Here is a 25027-nt window from a genome sequence, read left to right on the forward strand (position 1 = left end):
AGATAATGAAAGTCGTGATAGTTTTAGCCAAGTAATACACTCGTATAAGTAAAATACCAATGCTAGTGAAATCCCTTTAAATAAACTAACAAGTTTATTTGTTCAAGTTACTATTAAATCCAAAGAAATGAAAAGATACGACTTGTTTTCTAATGTTGTTGCTCCCATCTTGGCTAGCGAAAGTTTACCATATTATTTTAGCGAGCTGACAGTGGGCTCTATAATGGACTAATTTATTGATCAGTGGCTGGATTCTTATCCATACATGGTACTCAAGAGGTACGATTGATTTATAGGGCCCTATGAGACCCAGTATATTTTGCATTTCCGACTTGTACCGATAACCGTGATGTGGAGTGGCATAATCCCCCCTGAGGTGCCAAATTCAAAACAAGCGATTAGAAAGGGGGTTCGAGAGAATGCGTGCGATAAGATGGTGTTATAAGGCCGTAAACTCACCTGTGAAATCCGCTGATGGGCAAGCTGACATCCGGTAGGAACTCGGTGAGCGGAGCAAAGTAGCCACCATATTCCGGCATAGGCAGTGGATGCGGATGGGCATTTGGCGGGGCATCCGATGCTCCGCGTAGCTCAACATTCTCCTCCTGCCGCAGCTCTGGATCGTTGATGAGTATATCTTCCGGCCGGGGCAGTATGGAAGGTCCTGAGGCGGCTCGAATCTTATCGGCTCCTCGGGGTGGACGATTGCCACTCGAACCTGGAGTAACTGCAGCGGCGGCAGCAGCAGCGGCTGCGTGGGTATATGCCCTAATACCACTGTCCGATTTGCAGGTTCTGGGGGATAAATAAACATTAATATAAGCTCTTAGAAAGAAAAACTTTTTACACAGACTTACCCGATTTTAATGGGGTCTTCGCCGCTGTGCCGTTTCGTATGAATGGTGCCCTTTTCAACAGCCAAGTCCTGAATCCTGGAGTCATTAATCCCGCCAACAGCTTGGCCTGTCACAAGATAATTAATCAAATATAATTTAAATTGGTTTACTGAGCTAGCCTTCTAAAGAAATCTTCACAAACTCAATTATAAAGATTTTTAATGGCTTAGTTTTGGCACCCACCATCGGCACTGTGACTGGAGGCCTTTCGCATGCTGGTCAATCGATAAAATGGTGGCGTCTCCGTGCGCTCAATCAGACAGTTGAGCGTCTCCACAGTCTGCAGCTCAGCCATTAGCTCATCCAGTAATCGATCCGGACAGCTGCGCACCAGATAAAGAGCCACCCGCTTGGCCTGCCATAAAGTGGATTGCAGAAACCATTAGTAGTACTAGCAGCTAACCATTGTAATCCAACACTTACATAGGGCAGCAGTTCGGTAGGTGCCATGCCACTCATGATTACCAAGTAACGGAGGATAACCTTGAGATTATTGGGCCAAAACTGGCAGAGTGTGCCCCACAACTCCTCGATGTCGCGTGGATGAGCGTCGGAGAACTGCAGTGGAAATATAAATTAAATATTTAAGTCCATCCGCTTTACAATCCCCTGTTATATCCCTTTACCTTGGCCGTGATGTAGAAGAGGTTGTTGAGAATCATTTCCGTTGCCTCTGTTGAACCGGTACCCTCGCGTCGTCCCCGCGTCCCTGAATCCGGAAAATACTGCGGAAGGAATGGGCAAAGCCAAAAGGTTTCAGTCAGTCGCCGGAATAAATGAGAAGGCTATTTCATGCATCGCTGCTTACCATAATGTAGGAAAGGGGCGTGGCGGGCGGCACACTGGTGGCCACCAGCTCCATGTTCTGCAGCCAGGGCAGGAGGCACTGCAGCAGCAGGGCGCGCACATCCTCCCTGGCGCTCTGAAAGCGATGGGTAATTTCTGCGAAATGGAAACAATTTCAATAAAACATATATTAATTGGCTCTCTCTTATTGCAATGTACTATAAACAGCTGCTTAAGTTGAAAGCCCATTTTAAGATATCTTTAATAAAGTGCCTTCTTTTTTCGCACATCATCAACTTTCAACAGATGTTCTTAAAGGCACATTACTTATACTTTAAATCAAATGTAATCGGGATATTTTCGTTGAATTAATTCAATTAAATGTTTAAAAAAGAAATCATAATAAACGGTGGTATGTGCTTTATAGGTTCTAAAAGACTAAGTTACTCACCTGAGAAGATGGACATGGTAAGTTCCGGTCGCAGCTGGGCCAGTTGCTTGGACAGGAAGCGCTGGGATCGACAGTAAGCGCTGCTCAGCAGGACATCCAGGGTGCCCACCTTGTCATCCTCTAAAAAGATTAGAAACCAAAGGGCAATTTAATAAAATGACTCGTAAGAATTTACGCAATTTTCAAATCCAACCAGAAATCGTACCCCGAATCTGGGTTCCCATTCTGAAGCTCCGTTCCGGAGCAAGTCCCAATGAGGACTGTGAATAAAGTATAACCTTCGCTCATGGCGTTGGCCTTTCCAATGCCAAATGAAAGAAGCTTTTCCGGCAACTGGAAAAGCGCGTTGGTTTGTTATTGTTTTCATTACTGCCCCCCCCAAAGACAATGTGACCGCTAAAATTCCGTGGGAGAATGACTGTTTAGCGGCCCATTGTCTACGACCCAGTGGCGTTGTTCTCCTCCTGCGAATCCTGCTGGGCTAATCCCTCGACGGTCCAAAGGAACACTTGTTGCCATTCCTGTCAACCCTGACCTTGTCACCTGTTGATTTTATGAATGAACCTGCGCCGGCGCAGTGGCAGTGGAAAAGCTTTCACTTGCCGCCTTCCAAGAGGTAAATGAAAGTGGTTTAAAAGGCTGCCACGTCCATTGTCTCGGCTTAGTTGCGCGCTCATTGTCCTGTTGGTTGGACGAACTGGCCAAAATAGAAAAAGAACAGCCTCACAATCTGCTGCCAAGTTCACCAGGGCATTCGAAAACCGGCGGGATATTACAAAAATATTTGTTTCTAAATCAATTGAACTAGCGCCTCTCCAGAGTAAACAATCGAATTCTGTTCCGAGTATAACTAATTAATCGAAGAAAATATTGCTTCCATTCAGAAAGCAATCACATAAAATATGGGCTTGCGAAAAAAAATTCAAAAACAAAACTAGACCGCAAATAAAGTGTGCTTTGTGAAAACAAGACCCCTTAGAAGTTTTTCGGAAAAAAAAACTTTTTATGTGTGGCAAAAGTTTTTTGAATTTACCTGGCCTTTATTCTTTGCTTACATCATTACGAATCGTGGGCAAAAAATGTTTGGCCGATAATGAACTTAAAACACCTAGGTGAGCAGTCAACGGGAGTTCCAATAGGTTTGCCGAAAGAACACTTCGGTAGGAAGTATTGAAAATAAAAATTTAAATTAACTTTAAGTTACGCGGAAACAGGCATTCGTGTGAAAAACTCAACAATCAATTGAAACCCTGGATGATTGACATTGGTCGAGTGAAATAGTTTGGTGGGCCAACAAAAAATATATATGAAAACTTATTACCTTTCCTGTGAAATGTCTAAACAATTGTCAAAAGCAATGCAATCAATATATGCCATTGAATAATTGAAATAGTGGGAAAAAAACGTGCAAAATTGGAGTATACAGTGTGTTGGAAATAATACAGAATACAAAAAATGACTTTAACAACTGCAAATATGGATATGGACTTTATGGGCAATATATCAGCGACAACGGACGCGGATTTTACCCCAACTTCAGGAGAAGGCAATACTATGGATTATAATGCGAGTGGTGATGCAACCCATATGGATACGAATGACACGGTTGGCGAGGACGAGGAGATGCTGAGGATAGCTTTCTTTATAGGGGACTTTGTACACCAATACTATATCCCCGTAGTCTGCTGCACGGGCAGCATTGGGAATATCCTCTCCGTGTTTGTCTTCTTCAGGACCAAGTTAAGGAAATTATCCTCCAGTTTTTACCTGGCCGCCCTGGCCGTGAGTGATACATGCTTTTTGGCCGGACTCTTCGTCCAGTGGCTGAACTTCCTCGACTTGAATGTCTACAATAGGAACTACTTCTGCCAGTTCTTCACCTTCTTTAGCTATTTGGCCAGCTTCTGCTCCGTCTGGTTTGTGGTGGCCTTCACCGTGGAGCGCTTTATAGCGGTCATCTATCCACTGAAACGCCAAACCATGTGCACCGTTCGCCGGGCCAAGATCGTGCTGTTCTTCCTGACCCTCGTCGGTTGTCTGCACTGTCTGCCCTATATAGTGATTGCCAAGCCGGTGTTTGCGCACAAACTAAACGCAACCATCTGCGATATTAACCCGGAATACAAAGTGAGTGTGCTCGAAAATAGTATAATAGACCATTGCCCCACAAAGAGTGAAATTTATTTGAACGTTGCGGTATTCTAAACAAATATTTTTCGTTATTAATATAGACCTCCTAAAGTTCTGAGAAAAAAATATTCTCTTAAATGCCTTTAGCCAAATATGAATGGGATTTGTGTTAACGGGTGTGTGGTTAGTACGCAAAATTCTTTATTAGCTCCAGAATATAACTATTATCCCAAATGCGGTTACCAAAAAGGGGTTTTGTTTTAACAGTTGTTTGGCTAGCAAATAAAATGCCCTATCATCGTTAGTATTTAAAGCTTCAAAAGGGATGAAAGTAAATTTATACTTTCCCCAAAAACAGCGAAAACTTCCTTGAATTTTCAAAATTTGTAGTGTTTGGTAGTTGTAACAGTCTCATCCCTGTCACACATCAAAATCCAACTTCATCAAACGCATTCTGCCAGTGCCTCGAATTTTTCATTTCGGTTGCCTCTGGTAACGACACAACGGAAATTTTGTTTACCATTTCCCGCACCTACGAGTATGTTCGGTTTCTTGAAAGGTAACCCATACGTGGATGTGCTGGTATTTCTGAATTTCTGTCTGCCATTCACATTGTTATTGGAATTTGAATGGCATTGTACATTTGTGTTGGCAAATGGCCAGCAAAATTGTTGTCAAATATCTCATAAATATGTTTAAAGCTCATGATTTTGACTGAGTTAAGGCAAGCGATAAAGATGAAGACAAGCTTAGAGGATGAGGGATTATCTGAAGAATCTGTCACCGGCATTTACAGCCGTTTCCCATGTAACCTTTGACTTGACAGCTCTTGAGTTCGCGAATCCTTCGTCACTTTTACTAGACTTGGTATTGACACTTTGTCAATTAAGCCCAATAAATACCGCCAAGTTATGCCGAGACGAAGTAGCCGCTAATTTGGCCACAACTAAAGCAATTAGGGAATTAATTGGTTCCCAAAAGACGGATTGCCAACCGCTGTGTGGGTTAACCGAGCAAATTAGGCATTTATTGGCCACGACAAAAAAAAAGGCCGCCTCAAATTGGCTAACGAATGGGTCAAGGAACTGCCCAAAAAATAACAGTAGGAAGCTAAAAATGGCAACAAGGTTAACCAGAAAAAAAGGACAGAATGTTGGATGTACAAGGTATAAGAACTAAATGCTCTTACATGAGAAATACAATAACAATTTATAGAATTTACAGTCATGAAGGTTGTAAATTATAAACTCCAAGTTATTCAAGAAATTGTTTAATAGTTTTCCAAATTCTTAAATGAATGGCCAATGACCCTAACTTAAATTCGACTAACTAATTTCTTAAATTAAAAATTTAAATAAGTCATGTCCAAATAGAGAATAAAAGGACTATAGTTTAAAAACATTTTTTGAATTTATATTTAGGTTTTTATAACTTTTGTAAATCAATACAGTCAGTCAACCGAATTTTAAGCAAGTGTCCTATGGCTGTAAGGGAAAAAATTGTTCCTTTTTTTCTAATAAATAAAATCCATATAATTGGGTTGTTGGTGAAATCCATAGCGTTAAATGCGTTGCAAAATAAAAGACAAGCCTGTAGTACTCTTTCTACGCGTTGTGCAAACAACGATGACTAAAAAACAAAAGGACACTGCCGACTCGTAAACCAAAGCAAATATTTTTTCTGGGCCCGCAGCACAAACAGGACAAAAGGACAAGCTATTAAAAAAAAACATCGAACCCACCGCTAGCCACGCGGACCGACTGGGTGTGTCCTGTTCGTCTCAAGGATGACAATGCCAATTCTCAGGCCCCAATAAATCTCATATTTCACTTGCTTTTCAACTGTTTACCTTTCGCTTAGTGGTAGAAGCTTTTTCGGCCTGAAATTCAATGCTAATTTTACACTATGCAATGCAAACAGAATGTCAGGTGAATTAGACAGCTAGTTAAGCCTGGCTCTTTCAGACAGCCAGCCTATTAGCCAAATTGGCCCCAATGAAGCATAAAGTGTCGCGCCTACGTGTGTTTCTCCATTCGATTGGTAGAATGATGGATGGAACTCAAACGGCAAAAACCCGCTTTCAATCAGCCGAGCTTACACTGAGAAACAAAAATGTTAACTAATTTTTTTTTAAATATACACTTTTTGTCTTTAAAGGTGTTACATTTTTATAAGGCAAAAAATACATAGCTAGTAAATATTTTAATACTTTATGGCTAGCTTGTTAAATTAAAAGTAGGTTTTAAACCTGTTTAACGTATGGAAACTTTAAAAAAACACCTACTTTTAGTTTATCATCCGCATGTTACTTTCTTACAATTAGTTTAACAGGCGGATTGTAATTTTTTCCTTTTTAGAACCGATTTAAACTATTTTAAACTATAGGTAGGTTTTAAGCCTAGTAAGGATATGGACATTTTGAGCTTAAAACCTATTTTTAGTTAAAATGAGAACATATAATTTAAGTGGAATTTGGAATATTTATCGTACGCATGCTTAGCTTAAATTAAATTTTAATCCTAGAAAGGGTATGGAAATTTTCAGTTTAAAACCTACTTTTAGTTTAAAATGCGGACTAGAAATCAGCTCTTAAAATGGAAACACTCGAATTATACCCCGCAGAAACCTTCAGATCTAATGAAACATCGAAATATCAATCCTGTCGATATTATCCAATATATCAACACTTTTTTCCAAGTGTACCTTTGAGTTGTCAGCAATTTCGTTTGAGCGATGGGAGCCACGACGTTGATGCCAATGCCAGTCAACAGATGGCACAGATGGCGAGCGGCTAGAAATTATGCACGAATACCGCAGGCAACCATGCGCCTGAAAGCCGAATGATTTAGAGGGGAGCGGAATATATAGATGCTGCAACGTGCGGTGAACAATATTGCAAAACGGCAGCAAAACACAGTTTCGAGGGGGAAGACGACATAAATTTTGAAACAGACAACAGTTCTAAGCTGTAAATAGACGTTATGTACTTGGCGGTTGGCATATTGAAAGAAACAAATCATTGTGTAATAGCCTTTTGGATGAGGGGGAAAGAGCCACCCAGTTCTCTAAAAAGGTGGCCAGATGCTCCTCGGGAAGCTTTGCAAGTCTGCACACTTCTAATGAATAGACAAATTGCGGCAAAAGTAATACCTACTTTGTGGCATTCGTTGAAATTGGGAACCCCAATTGGGCCGTTGGGATATCTTAAATTCTCTATTCTAAGAGCATTCTGTTAAAGCTCTTCTTGATAATTAATTAAGTTCGATATTATGGCCGGCAGTCATCAATAAAGAAGGCACCCTTTGATGTAACTTGGCAGCAGATGTGATGTCAAATGGAATCGACTAAGCTCATGAAAATCTCCATGCGGCAGGAAGTGTCCAAGAAATAGTAAAGTGCAAATACCATATGCATGGAAATGGATTTTGCAAAAGGATGCCGCCGGGCATAACATTTACAAAAGCTCCGTATTAAACTAGATTTCACTTTAAAATGTTACATATTCTTGGGTTCGAATTTAAATTCGATTTATGCAACTTTTCCAGGGTTTCTTTTCCTTTTATTTGTTAGGTTTCATGGAAATTCTTTTTGTTCTAGTGAAAAATTTAACATGTTTCAATAGTAACATTAAAACATTCGATAAGATACTCGTATAATTCTTTAATACGCTTTAAAGGATAAAAACAAACGGCAATGACATTTCCCCAAGAATTAATTATACTTTCATGACAATTTCGTGTATTAGAAGCAACAAAGAGCAGACTTCATCATCGTGAGTTGATTGAAAATTTACGAGCTATTACACTTTGATCCACTTGACACACACAGGCGCCAAAACCCACGAAAAAAATTGAGCTGGGAATAGAAAGTAAATAGCAAGAGCAAATAAATTGAATGGTTGGGTCAGGCAGGACAGCTTTTACGGTTATGACGAACATTTGGGGGATTTTCCAGGGCGCTTCCCTGAGGTGTTTACGGACCAAAACCATCTGACCCAGGTGGCCAGTCGACAAATTAAATGTCCCATCAATAGATTAGGGTTTCTCCTTGGGCAACAAATATAACTAAAGAGTATATATAAAATAAGTTGGGAAACAATACATCATCCAGCCCTTCCTTTTCTAAAACCGATAAGGGGGAAAATTGAAAATGTAATCAAGTCCCTAACTTTAGTGTGGGCGTAAAATGTGCGCCGATGGCGGAAAATTTAAATTTATTTTCGGAAACATTCTTGGGCACTGATTCTGTTCTGCAAATGAAAACTCTGGCCATTGAATTACTTGATGAACAATTTTGATTTTGTCAGTTGGTGATTTACATAATTTCAATGGTTGTGCAACACAAGTTGATGAATGCCAACACTTCAAATTATGTAAATTGTAAGCAGCCGCTAGAAATTACAAGAAAACCCACTGATCATGATTGCATATCTAAAGATGTGTGGAGTGGGAATTACACTCGTGCTTTAAAGTACTTTGAACTTGAGTTCCTGGCTGGCCAGCAGCTGGCTTGATTGGAGTAATATACGGGTGAACAGTTGGATGGGCCTTAATGGATGATAATGCGCTTATGGACTTCCATTTTTGGTTAATTGTGATTGAAACACATGAGGTTGCTTGGCCCAAAATTAGACAGGCCAAAGGCTGCCCACATCTGTTCGCAAAGATTATTTCGGGCGTCCTGAAAGATTTCAGATTGAACATTTCGGACATGAAAATATGCAGGCAGGCAGGAATTTGCCTGCTGAAAAGCTCTTAACCCAAGGGAAAGTGGAATATAAATTCACAGGACGAAGTGAAAATAGTTTACCCCTTCAAAAAGAGTCCCGGGGGAAAAGAGTTCGGCCGAGCAGAAAATTCCGGGAAGTAAGCCGAGATTAAAGAAACAGGCCAGAAGGTCAAACTTTTGTTGTTCAGAGCATAAACTTATCGGTTCAGCTTGAAATAATTCCATTAAATTTCTTGGCCAAGCAAATTATGCAAATTAAAACGGGATTCTCTGTACTAAACCATAGATTTTATTATCTCGAGAAAATGAGGTTTTAGGTTGCACTGGCGGTTAAAAAGAAAGTTTATTTTATTTTCAGAAATAGTCGACTCCACAACTAATTTCCCACTGCGCTTTGCGTGACATGCAAATGGATTATGTCTGATTTTTTGCACATTTCGTTTCAAATTTAATTACTTTCTACTTTTGGCTTAGAGTTTTGGCTTTGCTTAGACAACAAAAAAACCCAACCAAATTGAATTGAAACGAAACAAGATTAAAGCTAGTTGGGGTTGGCAAAAGCCAAATTACGTATACGTGGCGTATACTCAATTTGGAACACTGTTTGCGTATACGCCCCGTTGGCGTAACCGCACAAAAAACCAATCGAATTGCAAGCACCGCAATGATAATAAAAAAAACATTTTCCTTTTATTTGCAGGAACAACTGGCCCTCTTCAACTACTGGGACTCGATTGTCGTCTATGCGGTGCCCTTTACCACCATCGCCGTTCTGAACACCTGTACAGGTTGCACGGTCTGGAAATTCGCCACCGTTCGCCGAACGCTGACCATGCACAAGATGTGAGTACTGTACTGTAATGGATAGTTGTTGTTCTAGTTATTGACCTTTGGGCTGAAAGGCCGTTAGAGCGATCTGCATGACACGCCCTTGAGAAACATTTTCATTATTGGTCTAAGTTGATGTGGGATTACATTGCAATCGCCACACATGTCTATAAGATTGGAACATATGAAAACACTTGTTAACTTCAAAGTCAGTAAATTTAGTTTGTGTAATAAAGTAGGGAAAGGGCTAGTTATATTTTTCCTATTTAAAGAACTACTAAACCATTGTTATGGAATATTTCATATATAGTATGAAACGTTTAGAGTAGAACGTATTTTAGTTAAATCGCTTAGAAAAAAGTTTTCGTGGTTGATAAGAAAATTAAAAATATCAGAGTAAAAGAAAAACCTTTTTTTAGCCAATTACATACATTTTTGAAGCACAAACAATTTTTAGAACATTTTTTCAAGCTTCTTTGCGCACTTAAGGGGGTATTCTAGTCTAGAAATTTGATTCTAAAATTTTTTTTTCATAATTCGATAGTTTAGATATTCAAAAATATCTCCCTTAACGGATTTTTCAAAATTCAAATTATTTTTAATATTATGGCTGATTAAGAGAATGTAAGTTATACGTGATATTCTATCAGTTACACTGCCTGAAATTTAACGTAAAACTTTAAACGCGTTTTTCTCCAAACTACTTTTTCTGATACGGTAGCCATAATATTTCAAGTTCTAATCAGCCGATTTACTTAAAATTTGGCATGAATATTCTTTTAATATCTCTCTATCGCATGAACCAACAAAAAATAAGAATTTAAAATTTGTAATATTTTTAAAAAATTCGATAAAATTAAAAAATTAGTAAAAAATCGACCTTTTTTTTGAGTGGCCGCCATTATATGAAAAAAAATTTTTTTTTTAGTTTTGCTGGTTCATGACATAGCGACATTCGTACTGATTAAGAATCTTTTTTTTTTTATTTTTAAGATGACCACAAGGGTAGAAATCATGGCGACGAGGACACGTCCTTTTTTTTCCCCCTCTACTTCAAGAACGCATAACTCGATGAAAAAAAAATTTTTTTTTTGTAAATTTTATTTTATGTACTCTTCTAAGTTAAATAAACAAATGATAAAAAACCCGACATTAAAAATATCAATTGTTTAGTTTTAATTAATTGTTAAAAAAGGCTCGAAACTAGAGCCTCTAGACTAGAATACCCCCTTAATAAACATAACAAATTGCTTGTTTTCATTTTGAAGTATATACAGCGTTTGAAAAGCTACGCTACTCTCGTAGTATTTCGTTTTGCTATTGCTATCGCTCCCTTTTTGACGAGAGCCGTAGCAGAGCCATAGCAGGACAACGAGAAAGTATGTGCTCTGCTCTGGTAGCAGTTTTGTCGCTTGAGAAACTGTAGCAATAGCGGTAGCAGAAAATAAAGTTCTGTGCTCTGCGTAGCAGTAACGGTAGCAAAAAAATTGGTAGCGAGATGAGAGCAGAGCACATGCTATTTTTTCATGTGCTACGGCTCTCGCTTGTGTTATTTTTTTTTTTTTTCTGCACTTTTCTTATGCACCGATTTTCTTTTACTCGTCACTTTGTTGTTTAAAGAAAATAATTTGGCACTTTTGAGTTTTGATTGACTGCGTAAACATGATACCGGCAAAGAAAAGTATCAACATTTTAAAATATTACAAGGAGATAGATTCCGACAAGACCAATGTATTAAATTTTTTTTATTGATTTTAACTTTAATTACTTGAGGTTTCACGGTTTTTTTGGTCTGCATGCAACCAGAATCATTTTCTTGCTGCTCAGGTCGGATGTCATGCAATTGTAAATGTTTCTTTAAATTAAAAACACGGTCGTTTTTTATAACTCGGAAACATGTTTTGCATTTAACGTGGTCGGAATCTATCTCCTCGTAATATTTTAAAATGTTGATACTTTTTTTGCCGGTATCATGTTTACGCAGTCAATCAAAACTCAAAAGTGCCAAATTATTTTCTTTAAACAACAAAGTGACGAGTAAAAGAAAATCGGTGCATAAGAAAGGTGCAGAAAAAAAAAAAAAAATAACACAAGCGAGAGCCGTAGCACATGAAAAAATAGCATGTGCTCTGCTCTCATCTCGCTACCAATTTTTTTGCTACCGTTACTGCTACGCAGAGCACAGAACTTTATTTTCTGCTACCGCTATTGCTACAGTTTCTCAAGCGACAAAACTGCTACCAGAGCAGAGCACATACTTTCTCGTTGTCCTGCTATGGCTCTGCTACGGCTCTCGTCAAAAAGGGAGCGATAGCAATAGCATAGCAGTATTTGTATTCATCTCGCTGCTACGGAGTAGTAATTGCAAACACTGAGTATATATGTTAAATATAAGTAGAGAATAGAACAGAATGGAGTTAGGGATTTTTCTAAAAGCTACGTTATGTTTTTTTCTTTGTTAATGAAGCCATAAATGTAATGCAACCTGATGTTTGTTCAACCTTTGCCCCAAATGCATTATATGGTTGGATTTTTTTCTCTAACCAGGAAGCCCCAAGCGAACAGCATGCCGTCGAACTCGTCGAACTCATCCGGCGGAGCGTCTGCAGTGGCCTCGTACCGCCTTTCGGCATCCCTGAAGCGCCAGAAGTCGACGGGAACGCATCCAAGCGGACAGCACAATGTGGCCAACAGACAGACGGATGAGCAGGAACAACAGCAGCCACAGCAGCAACAACATCAGATAAACAATTGCCAACACCATGGCGAGATTACACAGAAACCAGGTGAGAATCCTCCCGAGAACCCGGTTGGTTGGTTTTTCATTTGGAAAACGTCAGTTCTAAGAAACTCGTCGTTCTGGTGACATTTGCTGGAAACTTGGCACAAGCAAAGGGCTACAACTTTTTCCAAAGCCATTTAAGTTCGCTTGTGATTTTGTGAATTTGTTTGCAACCATTTTGCAGCCGCGCCTGACATTAAAAATCATAAAACAAAAGATGATGAAAGCTGGGGGGAAAATGTATGAAGAACTTTCCGACATCTGCAGTCTTTTTCCAAGTTTGTGACACTGACAAATTGTCAAACAATTTGCCAACTATTATATATATATATATAATAAGCAACTAATTATGAAGTCTGCAGGAGTATGAAGAAAATCTTGAGTTAACTCCTTGCCTGTAATTTGTTTTATTATTTTTACTTTTAGCTCGTCGCAAGGTGCAAAACTCATCGCAGATCAAGGTAACCAAAATGCTGCTAATTGTCTCAACGGTTTTCGTCTGCCTCAATTTGCCCAGCTGCCTTCTGCGCATCGAAGCCTATTGGGAGGTAAGTGATGCAAACATAATGGCCCCCCTTCTCGGCCAATCAGTCAAGTTGAGGCCCCGCCTCCATTATATGGAGGCCCAAACAAAGACAGTATAGTGGGTTGCCAGGACAAAGATGGGGCTCTCCTTTGGTTTGACCCTAATAATTGGATCAGCAGCCGTGGGCAAGCTTCTAAATTTAGTGCTGTTAGACAAGTAGACAGGGAAGGTACACAAAGAAAAAATCTGGTTCTTAATGGCAGGGGGTTTTTAAATATTAGGTTATTAAGGATAACTTGTGGTAAACACAGTTCTAAGCTAAAACACTTACTATAGATAGAATGTTGGGCAAAAATATTGATTTGTATGATATATTGCACTGATTCTTTGAATTTTATAGAGATATAAATTGAATTAAAATAAATAGTATCATATTATAACTAGATTCTATTCTATCTTTTGAAAAGTGAATTTTTATATTCAATGCAACTTTTTTTATACACCATATGCTAAAATTTTTTTTTTTGCTTTTCGTATTTCCCTAATATTTTTTCCCAGTGCAAGCTTCCCTAATGCCTGCCCAAAACAATGCGGAATAAGTAGTCTTATGGCTTGGTCGTCAGCTGTCCGTTACTAATTATCTGACCACAAATGCGAGAAACGGCAGTGAATCTCGGCTGTATTTCTGACCCCTCTCATATCTTAACTAAGCAGAACAACAGTCGTAAAGTTCCCATGGCAACATAAACTATTTCGGATGCTTCTGCCCAAGGGGGAAACTCCCTGCTTCCAATTCAAATCCTTCGACTTTTTACTCGCTTACATACATATATCACATCATATAAACATACTTCAAAGGGCAAAACATTTTAATATCCTCGCCAAGTGAGCACCGACTGGTTGGCATGGCGAAAGACACATAGGTGTTAATTAGGCTTTAATTAGTTTGTGCACTTCGGAGGCAAATCGTAAAAATAAAATCAGTTTCTTGTTACAATAAATACCTCAGGGTACCAACTGCAATGGTAATCACAAAATAGTCATCGCAAAATATCAGCCGTTTTGTAATTTCATCATACCAATAAAGGGAAACTATAAAAATGAATTTACATTTGAAATGAAATTAAATGCCGTTTAATTAAGCTGACTACTGAAAATGGCATGCATTTTCCAAATGAAAAACATGGGCTCTTTTAAGTTAATTAAATTTGCTTTTATCCAGTCAGGATGCTTTTTAATAATGCTAGTGACAGTAGTCGTTTACCCTTTCGTTTTTTTAAGTTTATCCTTTTGCATTACTAGAGCTTTCCGCGAAATGGAGGCGTTCTAAATTACTGAGAATTTAATACATGCCATCTGTTGTCAAAGCAGATTCGCAATTTTTTGTATACCAGACGATTTGTCGGAGTTGGCATATAAATAAATAGAAAAAAGAAAATGCCAGCTATAAAAAGACCCAGAGAACATCACGAGAAGCACTTTGGTTTAGCATTTTAATAATATGCTGAGCTTAATATTTCTCTTCATTCACATCACTGAATGTAACCCACAAAAACTTAAACATTGAATCCTAGTTGATTTATGCATATGCGGTTAGGGCATAGAAATTGATTTTTACACCCAAGTTCACTTGTCAATTTGAAAAACCAACTTTGATTGCGACACAAAATTAATTGAGTGGAAAAGTAAGGACAGCAGACGGACAGCCAAGAGCTGAATTATTATTCGTCCTTTTCTCTTTGGGATCAACAGGTCAACAAGGGCGGCACGTGCCAAAAACATTTGAGTTCTTTGGGGGAGAAAGAGTAATGATTTATTCCAGAAATGATTTAGCCATTAGTGTGTTATGTAAAATTTTGTCTCAATAGTATCGAAACTCATACTAAGAACTCAAAGGCCCAGGACAAGCTGTTAATGCCAAGGATTACCTCGGCAACGCACATCTTTCTAATTGGCTGACAAAATTCCCATTAATGATATTTCCTTTCTTGGTATTTACACATCCACAGACGGAATCGGCCAGAAACGAGAACTCGACACTTGCACTTCAATATATTTTTCACGCTTTCTTCATCACCAACTTCGGCATAAATTTCGTGCTTTACTGCGTCAGCGGACAGAATTTCCGGTAAGAAATCGTTCTCAAAATTACCCCAATAACTCATGTTTATATGGCTGTCTTTTAACAATATTTAAATACATTTTTCCATTATTCTCCTTTTTTTCCACGAATTTACAGCAAAGCCGTATTGAGCATTTTCAGGAGGGTTTCATCCACCCAACGGGAGGCGGGAAACACCCAAGTTACAGGTGAGTGGGCGATTTTTTCTCAAATAATGAAGGCACATAATGCATTCAAAGAAGCATGTGGAAATTTCATATGACAAATGCGATTTTGTGTGCTATAAAAGCTTCTAAATTTAATTTGTTGTCTTGGAAAAAATGTCCTAGTACATTTAATAACCATAAACGGTGAGCATGGATTGCTATACAAAATAATTTAATCCTTTGCAGTCCTTATAATATTTTGAGGCAACTTAGATAACTTGCTTTTTATAAATTTACTATACCAAAAACTAAAAGCTCCAATAAGACTTTTTGAATGAATGGAAAGAAAAGTGTTATGTGTGTCCAAATATTTCACACTAAGCTGGGATTAAAATAGTATATAAATATAATTGGTTTACCAAAAGCCTTACTTTATACATCAACAAAGATTCATTTTTAATTCAACTTTTCTTGAAAAGCTTTAAATTTCGCCTGAAAATATGTAAGATATTTATTTTGAAGACACAAAGACGGGAGTTCCCCCCAGGTTAAGTGTAAAACTTTGCAACTTCACTGGCTCCTTCCTGCCAGCAGTAGCAAAAAATCCAAAACTTTAGTGTTCTTAACAAAACTTTATTGTAGAGTTAAAGCTGGTTAAATCCCGCTGAAAATGCCAACAGGGCTGCGGTTTCTTTAGCTGCACTTGACATATGCACTTGGAAAAAAATTACGCATCGCGGTTCCATTAATATTTTGAACTTATTTACAGTTGCTAGATCTTCGGTCTGATATAAGGTTACCAATTAAAATTTATTTATAATCAGGGCTGTTTAACTCTAGAACCGAAGTGGATCAGATATTTTTAGAAAACGAACCGAACCATTATCAGGATCGTCGATTTAATATGTAAGTGTACCGGAACATTTTGAAAATTCTGTTCGGGCTAAAAAAAAATATAGTCCTTTTTTTATTTTTCTACGAATTGACAAACATTTAATATTATGTGTTATACTAGATTTTTTTATATTAGTGGAAAACAATAAATGTTCAGCCTGTTTTAAGCCTGAATCGTGTACCAGTATATCGACGAACCGCTTTACAAGCCGGAACCTTATAAATCGTTTAGGTTCGATGCCCGATCCGAACCAATGCCAAAATGATATGCGTTCACAGCCCTGTTTATAATACAATATTTTTAATGTTTAGTTAGTTTTGGCATGTTGCCCAATTAATTCCGGCGCCTTGCTGAAAAGAGAAGCTATGCAGATGCAGAATAAACATTTTTAACGCTCGATTTCCAAGGCTGACTCTTTTGGGCCCAACAAAAACCCAGATAAACTCAGCTCAACCCGGCACAAACAGATGTCTGCAGCAGAAATTGCTAGGGCTTAAAGTGACCACTCAACTTTCTTCTCTGAAATTAAATTCCAGCCAGCAATGCATTTTCCTTCTGCCAAAAGCCGGAACACTAATTGTTGTTTTGTTGCTGCTTTTGGCCCAGAGCCGGGGGTAAAACTTTTCCTATAAACGCTCTGACAGTGGGGGCAAACAAATCAGCATCTGACGCCGAGATTTCTGTTAATGAAAAGCGGTCAGCAATGTCACCGGGGAAAACCCACAGGAGGGGGAAAAATCGGAGGGTCAAAAGAAGCTGGATTTAAGCGATAATCGGGAATGAAAAAGGTTTATTGGGTGCACGGGGAAAAAATGTATCATATTTATAATAAATATATAATTATATTTAATATTTAGCTTAAATAATTAACAAGCCATCTCAAAAGATGAACAACATTTTCCCTGGACTAGAAGCCCATTAAGCGATGAATGCAAATCGTAATTTAATTGCTCAGTTTTGTTTCGAACCCGAAGGCAAAGCAATTGAAGTATGCAATTTTGCAGACAAGAACAAGAGAATAAACTGGGGCAAATGCTAATCGAGTGCTAAATGATTTTCCATTACGCTTCAGAGCTTTCTTCGAACTTCTTCATGCATTCAAGGAAATCTTCAACAAATGCCCTCAGGTCAGCAAACTAAGAGCCTTTCCTTAAAAAGTTTATATACATCAGTTTGACTATAATTCACTCAATGGCATTAAATTAATCGTATTATCTTTGTTTGGAAATAATTCATGAATATTATTGTACAATGGGTATTAATTTTGAACGATGCGAAGTCGGCCAACAATGTTGTATAGTTTTGTGCCTTAATATGGATTCCATATAAATTTAAATTAATTTTTTTTATGGCTTGAGCTGGGTTTCCCTCAAGAGGATTCGACCCACCCCGAAATTTTCACTCAACCCTCATTCATCTGCCGTAAAATTTAGTTTTACGATTTTCCGGCTTACCTTCGGTGAGCATAAATTTTTAATTTCTTACTAAAGCCAAGAGCATTTTTGAACAGCTATCTTCCTTTGGCCCCCTCCGGTGGCATATTGAAAGCCATAAAAATGTCAAGGTGCATATTTCTTTTACAGTATGGTTTTCCACTTGTTAATTAAAAGTGTTTGCCAATTCGTTAAAAGCGGGGAATAGGGCAGCCGGAAAATTAAAGTCAGCTTCAGAAACTGTGCCACACCAAATCCTGTCAACGCGGCGAAGAAAAAGAGCCAGGGCTAAAGTACAATTCAAACGGGAATGTAAATGAAAAGGAAAACTGGGGGAAAGTGAAAGGGAAAGCGAAGGATCTTCTGGCAGAAGCTGCGAGGCAAAAAGGATCAAACGGGATAAAGGAGTGTGCTCCATGCAAATATTGACACCATGCAAATACACGAGGTGTCCTTGTTTTGTTTGCACGCCTGGAGGGTAAAAACAGGAAGGGAAAGATTTTCGCATTTGCAACAATTGAAATTACATTTAACACTGTCGCAATGGAACAGATGCTTAAAATGATTTCTATTTGTTTTTTATTTCTCTGCTTTTTTCCCCGCGCAAATTAGCCTGCAAGTGGCACTTTAATTAAAGTCTTTCAAACAGAATGGAAAGGCGTATCAAAGATATTGACAATGTTACTACAAAAACAGTTTGTGTAGGTTATTTCAACTTAATTTCTACAATTTCTTGCTTTTCATCAACCAAATGTTTTTTTTTAAGTTTGAAAGAAGAAAAATCCCAACACTTTTGCTGAAGTTTAAAAGAAGATGAATCTTAAAAGTTAACATACTACACTTTTGTATAACACCTCTAAGAATTTGTTTTCTTTCAAACTAAGTATACGTTTTCAATTTTAATTTCATGAAGTCGAACTTAATTGATCGATCCAGTTTCCCTGTTCAAAATTCTATCGCTGAAATCGAAAACAGGTCAGGATAATCCAAAAATCAAACACCGGCAGCTAATGAGGAAATCGTTCCGTTCGCACATTGGATTCGCAGCCAATCCGCGTATAATCACGGCCTGCGGCAAGTGCGAAGGCCTTAGTTTCGCAAATACATTTTCCTTTTTCGCGCGGCATTACTCATACGCAATGTGGTACGTGTGCTGAATGCAATGGCAATTGGCGTGCCTCTCGGGATCCGCCCGCTGCGCCCTCATTACGGTGTTGCTTATTGGCCATAAATTACCAACTCATCCAGTCACGCTTTCTCAGGATGCCAATCCCTATACCCTCCGGTTATTTCCTTGGCGAGTCAATCAGCGCTTTTCTCTGGAGAAAACAGTGCCATTTGCTATCTTTCTCCATTCAAGCATCGAAAAATAACTAGAAATGCACCTTACTTGGCTTTAAAGTGATTTAGATGGGAAGCTTGCTCATAAAGGTGTGTAAAATTCGAATGAACCCAGAGGTATTTTCAGGCTTAAATTAAAATTAATGGCTAATTGCCAGAAGAAAAGGCAACTTTTGTGTGTCTATAAGGCTAACATAATAATATTAAAATTCAAACTTTCTCTTCTGGTCTTCTTTCATAAAGATTATATTTTACATTGTTTTAAGGGTAGCTTTTTGTGTGGTATACTCGTATGTAGGTTTATTTGAAATATTTTTGTACTTGGCTAAGACTAACTCAAGTATCTGGTAAAAATACTAAAAGAAGAGGCTTGTCCACACTATCGACATATAAAATTAGTATAATAAATTAAGCTCTGTTCAGAATTTTTTAAGGGGAATAAGTTTTTCCTCACGTCTTCAGCTCCGAAAACTAACGACTATCATCTTCGCTTGACCTTTCACTAAAGTGTGTGTTAACTGGACTCATTTATAACGATTTATCTTAGTTGAGGCTTGAGTTTGGCCGGAAAATGATTGTGCTGGGTCAGAATATCAAATGGCTGGCCCCAAAAAGGACTCAAATCTAACAAATTTTGCCAGCCCGTCTATTCATTGAGAAAACAACAGAACACAAGAATTCACTTATGATTTCGATGGCTTCCGTATTCGTTGAAAAATGGCAGTGAAAAGACTTGGGATGACGTGGAGATTCTGTTCCTTTGTGGTTGACTGTATAATTTATTTAATAACTTACTGGAAAAGCAATACAAAAAAAAAGAAGCGTGACACAAAAGCCGTGGAATCATCAGACAGGCTTCAAGGACTTTCGAGGAACGTCATCATTAATCTTGCCGGGCCACAAATATCCACACACATGGCAATCAACAAAAAATTTTGAGGCAAAAGCCAAGGAGAATGGAATCCTTCTCAAGAGGCAAAATGCTATTTATACATATATCTTCCTTGTTGACTGGCCGCAGAGACATTTAAGATAATTAAAAGGAAACAAAGTGTGCCAGGCGTATGAATAAAAGTGTAATTCTGAGGTGAATTTGAATGGGTTTGGGAAATACAATTGCCTTTGAAGGATAACCATAATTACCCAGCGCAAAGATCATAAAGGAACAAATGTAAACAAGACAGAAAGGCAAACAATCGTGTTCATTGGAAAATGCCACTGGACTGAATTTATTGGCACTTTTTCCCGGCTTTGTGTGCTTTTGCACACGGATGATTGATTAGCTCAGATTGCCATGAAACACAATATTTCGGATTTTCACGAAATGAATATGCTATGTGCTGTTCTCTCTGTTAAATTAGCTAACAATAACCCAATGAATACTTTCGACTCGCTTGGCTTACAGGGGATTTAAAATCCGATTTGTTTAGTATTCGAGTCTTGACATTTCGTTCTATCGTCTGGCCAATAAATTGCACCCCAAATAAGCCAAAAAGCCAGTTGAGCAGCCATTGAAAACCCCAAAGTACCGAATTTATAGTCTACTTTTGTGCGCCCTGCTGGGCTTTTGATTCGGCTGACAACATAAATCGCAACTCTTTTTATGTCAGGTATAATAGGGTAGAAACAGAAACGCTTGGATGACAAAAAAAACATTTGTAAATCAGGATTTAGTAAAATAACTAATGCTTTATAATTTCCGTTGATTAAAAAAATGGTATTATTACTATAAAATACGAAAATGTTATGAAATGTTTTTTATTTTTTAAGAACATAATCTCATCAAGCATTTAGCATTAAATGCCGAAATGCAAAGCTCTTTAAATATAGAGTATAGAAAAATGAACACTTTAAAATACCCTGCAGTTACTTGTGTTGTACTAAAAAGAACTATGAGCAAACCTAACTATTGCTTTAAAATTCATAATTAAATTTCATTATTTAACTTCTGCTTTGCACGCCAACATTACGCACCAAAAGTCAATTTAGAAATCAACAATTGCTATGGCAATTCGAAAGCCAAGATGTGAAACCAAATTAATATAAACACGCATGCTTTTTCAAAGAATTTCCCGCAAATTAATTTACTACATTTTCATATATTTACCCCGCGCTTTTCTTTTCAGTTTCTGAATATTGTCGTAACACCGGAACATCCACCCGTCGACGAATGATGACGCAGCATTGTTGGAACGAAATGCACGAGTTGCATCCACTAAAGTGAATTGCAGAGCTTACAGCATAATATAATAATAAACAAAGAGGCTCCAAAGGCCAATGAAAAATGGGAAATTGCGAAATACGCCGCGGGATAAGCAGGAATTTCGTTTTTAATTAGATTTCAGCAAACATAATATAAGCGCAAGAGAAGGTAAAAATTAGTTTACACAGTCAAGAATTAAAAACGCAAATATTTGTTTGTGATGTCAAGGCCAAGCAAAATTAAATGAGAATCAAACTTTAGAATGTATACACCGAATTATATCTATTTAAGTGTTTAACTAACCATGTACTAATAACATAGTTAACTTTTGTTTTGCTTCCGTAACTGTACGCATATTTAGAAAGCTGTTAGATAAGAAAAACCAATCCAATTCAAATCCGCACGCTAAACTAATTGAAACCTAACCACAGAAACGCAATTTGAAAACGTCAAACGTAAAACCCAATAGATTAGATTAATAAAAACGTATTTCTGTCTAACCAACCAACACGAAAATGTGTACAAGTAATAAATGTTAATTTCGTTAAATGAAAATCCGACCAGAGGGAGTTTTGATTGGATTCCCCATTTCGCCGCAAAAGAATCATTTAAATAATTTTTCAATTGACTTAACCTAATTTGATTTAGTTTATTATATTTACAAAATTTGGCAGCTTAAAGCAATTGAATGTTCACATTGATGGCTAAATCCCGACCTGCTCAGCGTATTTCTCTGCTGACCCAATGTCGGGGACTTAATATTATCTTTTAAACCCAACAGGACTAAGCTTATATTGCAGCATCCTGGACAAAAGGCAACACAAACTTCATCAGCTTATACAGCAAAGGCAAAAAAAAAGGTCAAAGGTGCTGGATTTTTATGTGGGTGGGTAATATTTTTGGGTAAACAGCTTCAGCTTCGCAAAAAAGCAGCAAAATAAGTTCAGTGCAAGCATTGAAATTGGCGTAATTACGAAAATAGTAAAGTATCCGCAGCACTTCCAAGAAAATTTAGTGAAAAGCAACATTTTGCAGGTTCAATTTGGTAGACAAATACCTTCGGAGATTAGCCATAAGCTCTAGGGTATTTAAAAAGATACCCACATAAGCAACGAAAAGGCCCTCGCTCCAACGTTAAATATAAACAAACTTAACATAATCGGAAAACATCGAATATGCGAGCGATTTGTGCAAACAAAGCCGCTTAAAGCTTCTTATGTAATGCAATAAAAATTCCACACCCACACTCTGGGTAATAAAACAACAGGATGGGTACGCATATGAAATTAAAATGCAAAATTCAAGCACCAACGAACAAGGAGAATAAATAACACTTTCCGCATTGGGAAATTTAACGAATGAAAATGGGATCCCCCCTTGAGGGATTCATAACGAAATGTGAAAAAAACGAGTGCGAGTGACATGAGAGCTTCTTTTCGTCCTTTTATAAGTAGCTCAACCTCTGACAGATTGCCACAACAATGGGGATCATAATATATATCAGGTATATTTTCCCTCAAAAGAGTTTCATTACCTAATGGTTATTCATAGTGGGTAAGCCATAATCCAGAAATTGGTTAGATCAACATTTTTCAGACTCCTATAGGTCTATAATTTCATCTTAAACTCAAGATTTGAATGATGAATGACTTAAGAGTAGCATTGTGGGTAACCCACATAATCTATAGATACACTTAGAGGTCTATGATTCCACATTCAACATTCACATGATTCAACATTCAACTTTAATATATAAGATACCATATTATTTCGAATTTTCAACAAAAGGTAGTGCAAATTTACTTGGGACTGCAGTTTTTCCCATTATAGTTCTAGTAAACGACTCAGAGCAATAAAACTGCTCTCCAGATTATTGCAAAATATGAGAATCTCCATCTGGAGATGGCCCATTCCACTGAAAACTTCTCCTTGTCACTTAAGTTCCACTTTATTGCCATTACCCCGCGTTAGTTGTCGTTTCAGAATGAAAAACTCATACCTTTCTCGTTGTCGCTGTGCAGAGTGCCCACCACGCTGCCAAAGAATCGCTTGTCCAGGATCTGCAGCAGTTGCAACGCCGTGGCATGGACCTCCACCCGAGGACAGCCCGTCATCAGGAGGGTTACGGTTATCACCGATGTGTAATGGTCGCACGGATACTCCCTGTAATTAAAAGGAAATGCAAAAAACAATGGCTTTAATACAAGACACGGGCTTACAAAGTAACCTAATGAGGTTGTTGGCTTGTGGTTCTGCGGTTGTGGATTCAAAATAACGATGGAAATTGTTCAACATGCCAAGAATCAACAGTTGCTGCTCCACCTGCCAGGAAAACAGAAAAGCCTTCATCACCCCATCCAATTCCCGACAGATCCATTAAAATGTCGTAGCCCACTTGTTTGCACACATGCATCCGCATACATTCTTTTTATTTTTTGTTACCCCAGGGTGCGGAATAACACTTTCGGACAGGACCTCCCACTTGCTTCTGAACTGAATTGAATAATTTACGCAAATCGATTTTCGCTTTGCATCACCGCAAACACAAGAAGACTTCGGCGCTACAAAGTTAGCTGTGGTTTTAATTTTCCCTGGTTTTGAAAGAATAAGGAAAATGCAGAACTTGTATGCGTATAATTTAGAGCTTTTCATGGTCATAAGGACCAAAGTTCAAGGACAAATGGCTGGCTATTCAAATAATGTGAATTCTCCGCCGCAAATTGCCTGCGATAAGCAACCGAGACCCAAAACCGTTTAGATACAATCAATCAATTTGTCGGCCAAGTTCCTTTGTCGGCTCTTTTGCTCTTTTTTGGACACCTTTAATCTGGTCAGGAATTTAAAGAATTTATCACACTGCCCATTAAAATTAAAATGGTATTCGCTTCGATGTGCCAACAGCATGCCAACACCACCTGACACAAAAAATCCGGACAAGCGGAAAATAAAGTTGGGAATGCCACGCGCTGAACCGATGCAGCATGTGGGTGGGTAGCACTAGAAAAAAACAAAGGTGAATTCTTTAGACCCAAGAGTCGACTATGAGATACCTAGTATCATGACCATGTTAAAAGAAATTTGCATTAAGTTAATAAATTGTTTTTATAGGTATTCTTTGCTTCACTTTAAACATTAAATACTTTAATATTTATGTGGTAACATATACCATACCATACCTTTAGGGTTTTAAAGTACTTAAAGTTTATTGTATTCGAATTTAAAATAGCAAATCTTTAATCATAATAATCAAACATAGTTCTAACACTTTTCCCTCTTTTCTTAAAAATCCCATTACTAGGTATGAAAAACCAAGAACCTTCAGACATGCAATGCTCCAAAAGTCTGTCCAGCCGACAAAGAAAACATGGTCGGGTCAAGTGGTTAAGATGCCTTCTATCATGGCTTTGATTTTCGGTTTTGGGGAAAAACCACAAAATCACAGACCCCACCTGGGATGAACCGCAAACTAGGGGGCTCTCGTTACTACAGCTTCTGGCTATAATAGCTTTGACATCGACAAATGTCGACAAACTGCAAATGGAGAGCTTAAAATGTGGTGAGACAGTGGGTCTGAGTTCTAGCATAGGTAATTCGTTGCCATTAGAACTTTGTAAACAAACCACCAGAATTATTTGGCACCTATGTGCTTTTCCCATTAGCCAGACAGACGGCTGTGCAAATATGCTAAAATGATGACAATGACATCAAAAGCGATGATTTAACGCAAATAGTAATGGCACTATAAAAAAATTATATTATA

The 25027-nt window shown here is 38.0% G+C and overlaps 2 protein-coding genes across 16 annotated transcripts in view; one reads left to right on the plus strand and one right to left on the minus strand.

Moving 5' to 3' along the window:
* LOC119553101 (protein furry) overlaps positions 1–25027 on the minus strand; it is a 53428-nt gene that overhangs the window by 10824 nt on the left and 17577 nt on the right. For all 13 annotated transcript variants that reach the window (XM_037863260.1, XM_037863268.1, XM_037863267.1 and 10 more), the window contains 8 exons: positions 23267–23430; positions 2134–2253; positions 1705–1838; positions 1523–1621; positions 1320–1454; positions 1080–1251; positions 858–963; positions 460–795 (listed from right to left, as the gene is read on the minus strand). In XM_037863260.1, the coding sequence (XP_037719188.1) occupies positions 460–795; positions 858–963; positions 1080–1251; positions 1320–1454; positions 1523–1621; positions 1705–1838; positions 2134–2253; positions 23267–23430 (1266 nt within the window). The remainder of the gene's footprint in view (positions 1–459; positions 796–857; positions 964–1079; positions 1252–1319; positions 1455–1522; positions 1622–1704; positions 1839–2133; positions 2254–23266; positions 23431–25027) is intronic.
* On the plus strand, positions 2835–21784 carry LOC119553103 (neuromedin-U receptor 1). 3 transcript variants are annotated; one of them, XM_037863273.1, is made up of 8 exons: positions 2835–3245; positions 3348–4260; positions 9692–9834; positions 12367–12605; positions 13028–13149; positions 15137–15255; positions 15367–15437; positions 21191–21784. In XM_037863273.1, exons 2-8 carry the CDS (start codon positions 3589–3591, stop codon positions 21286–21288), a joined length of 1464 nt encoding a protein of 487 aa, XP_037719201.1. In that variant the 5' UTR covers positions 2835–3245; positions 3348–3588; the 3' UTR covers positions 21289–21784. The 3 variants fall into 3 exon arrangements, with proteins under 3 accessions (XP_037719201.1, XP_037719200.1, XP_037719202.1); XM_037863272.1 differs by having other exon boundaries at positions 2835–4260; XM_037863274.1 differs by lacking the exon at positions 3348–4260.

The sequence above is a fragment of the Drosophila subpulchrella genome, chromosome 3L (genome assembly GCF_014743375.2).
Source record: "Drosophila subpulchrella strain 33 F10 #4 breed RU33 chromosome 3L, RU_Dsub_v1.1 Primary Assembly, whole genome shotgun sequence".
In the NCBI taxonomy this organism is placed as follows: domain Eukaryota; kingdom Metazoa; phylum Arthropoda; class Insecta; order Diptera; family Drosophilidae; genus Drosophila; species Drosophila subpulchrella.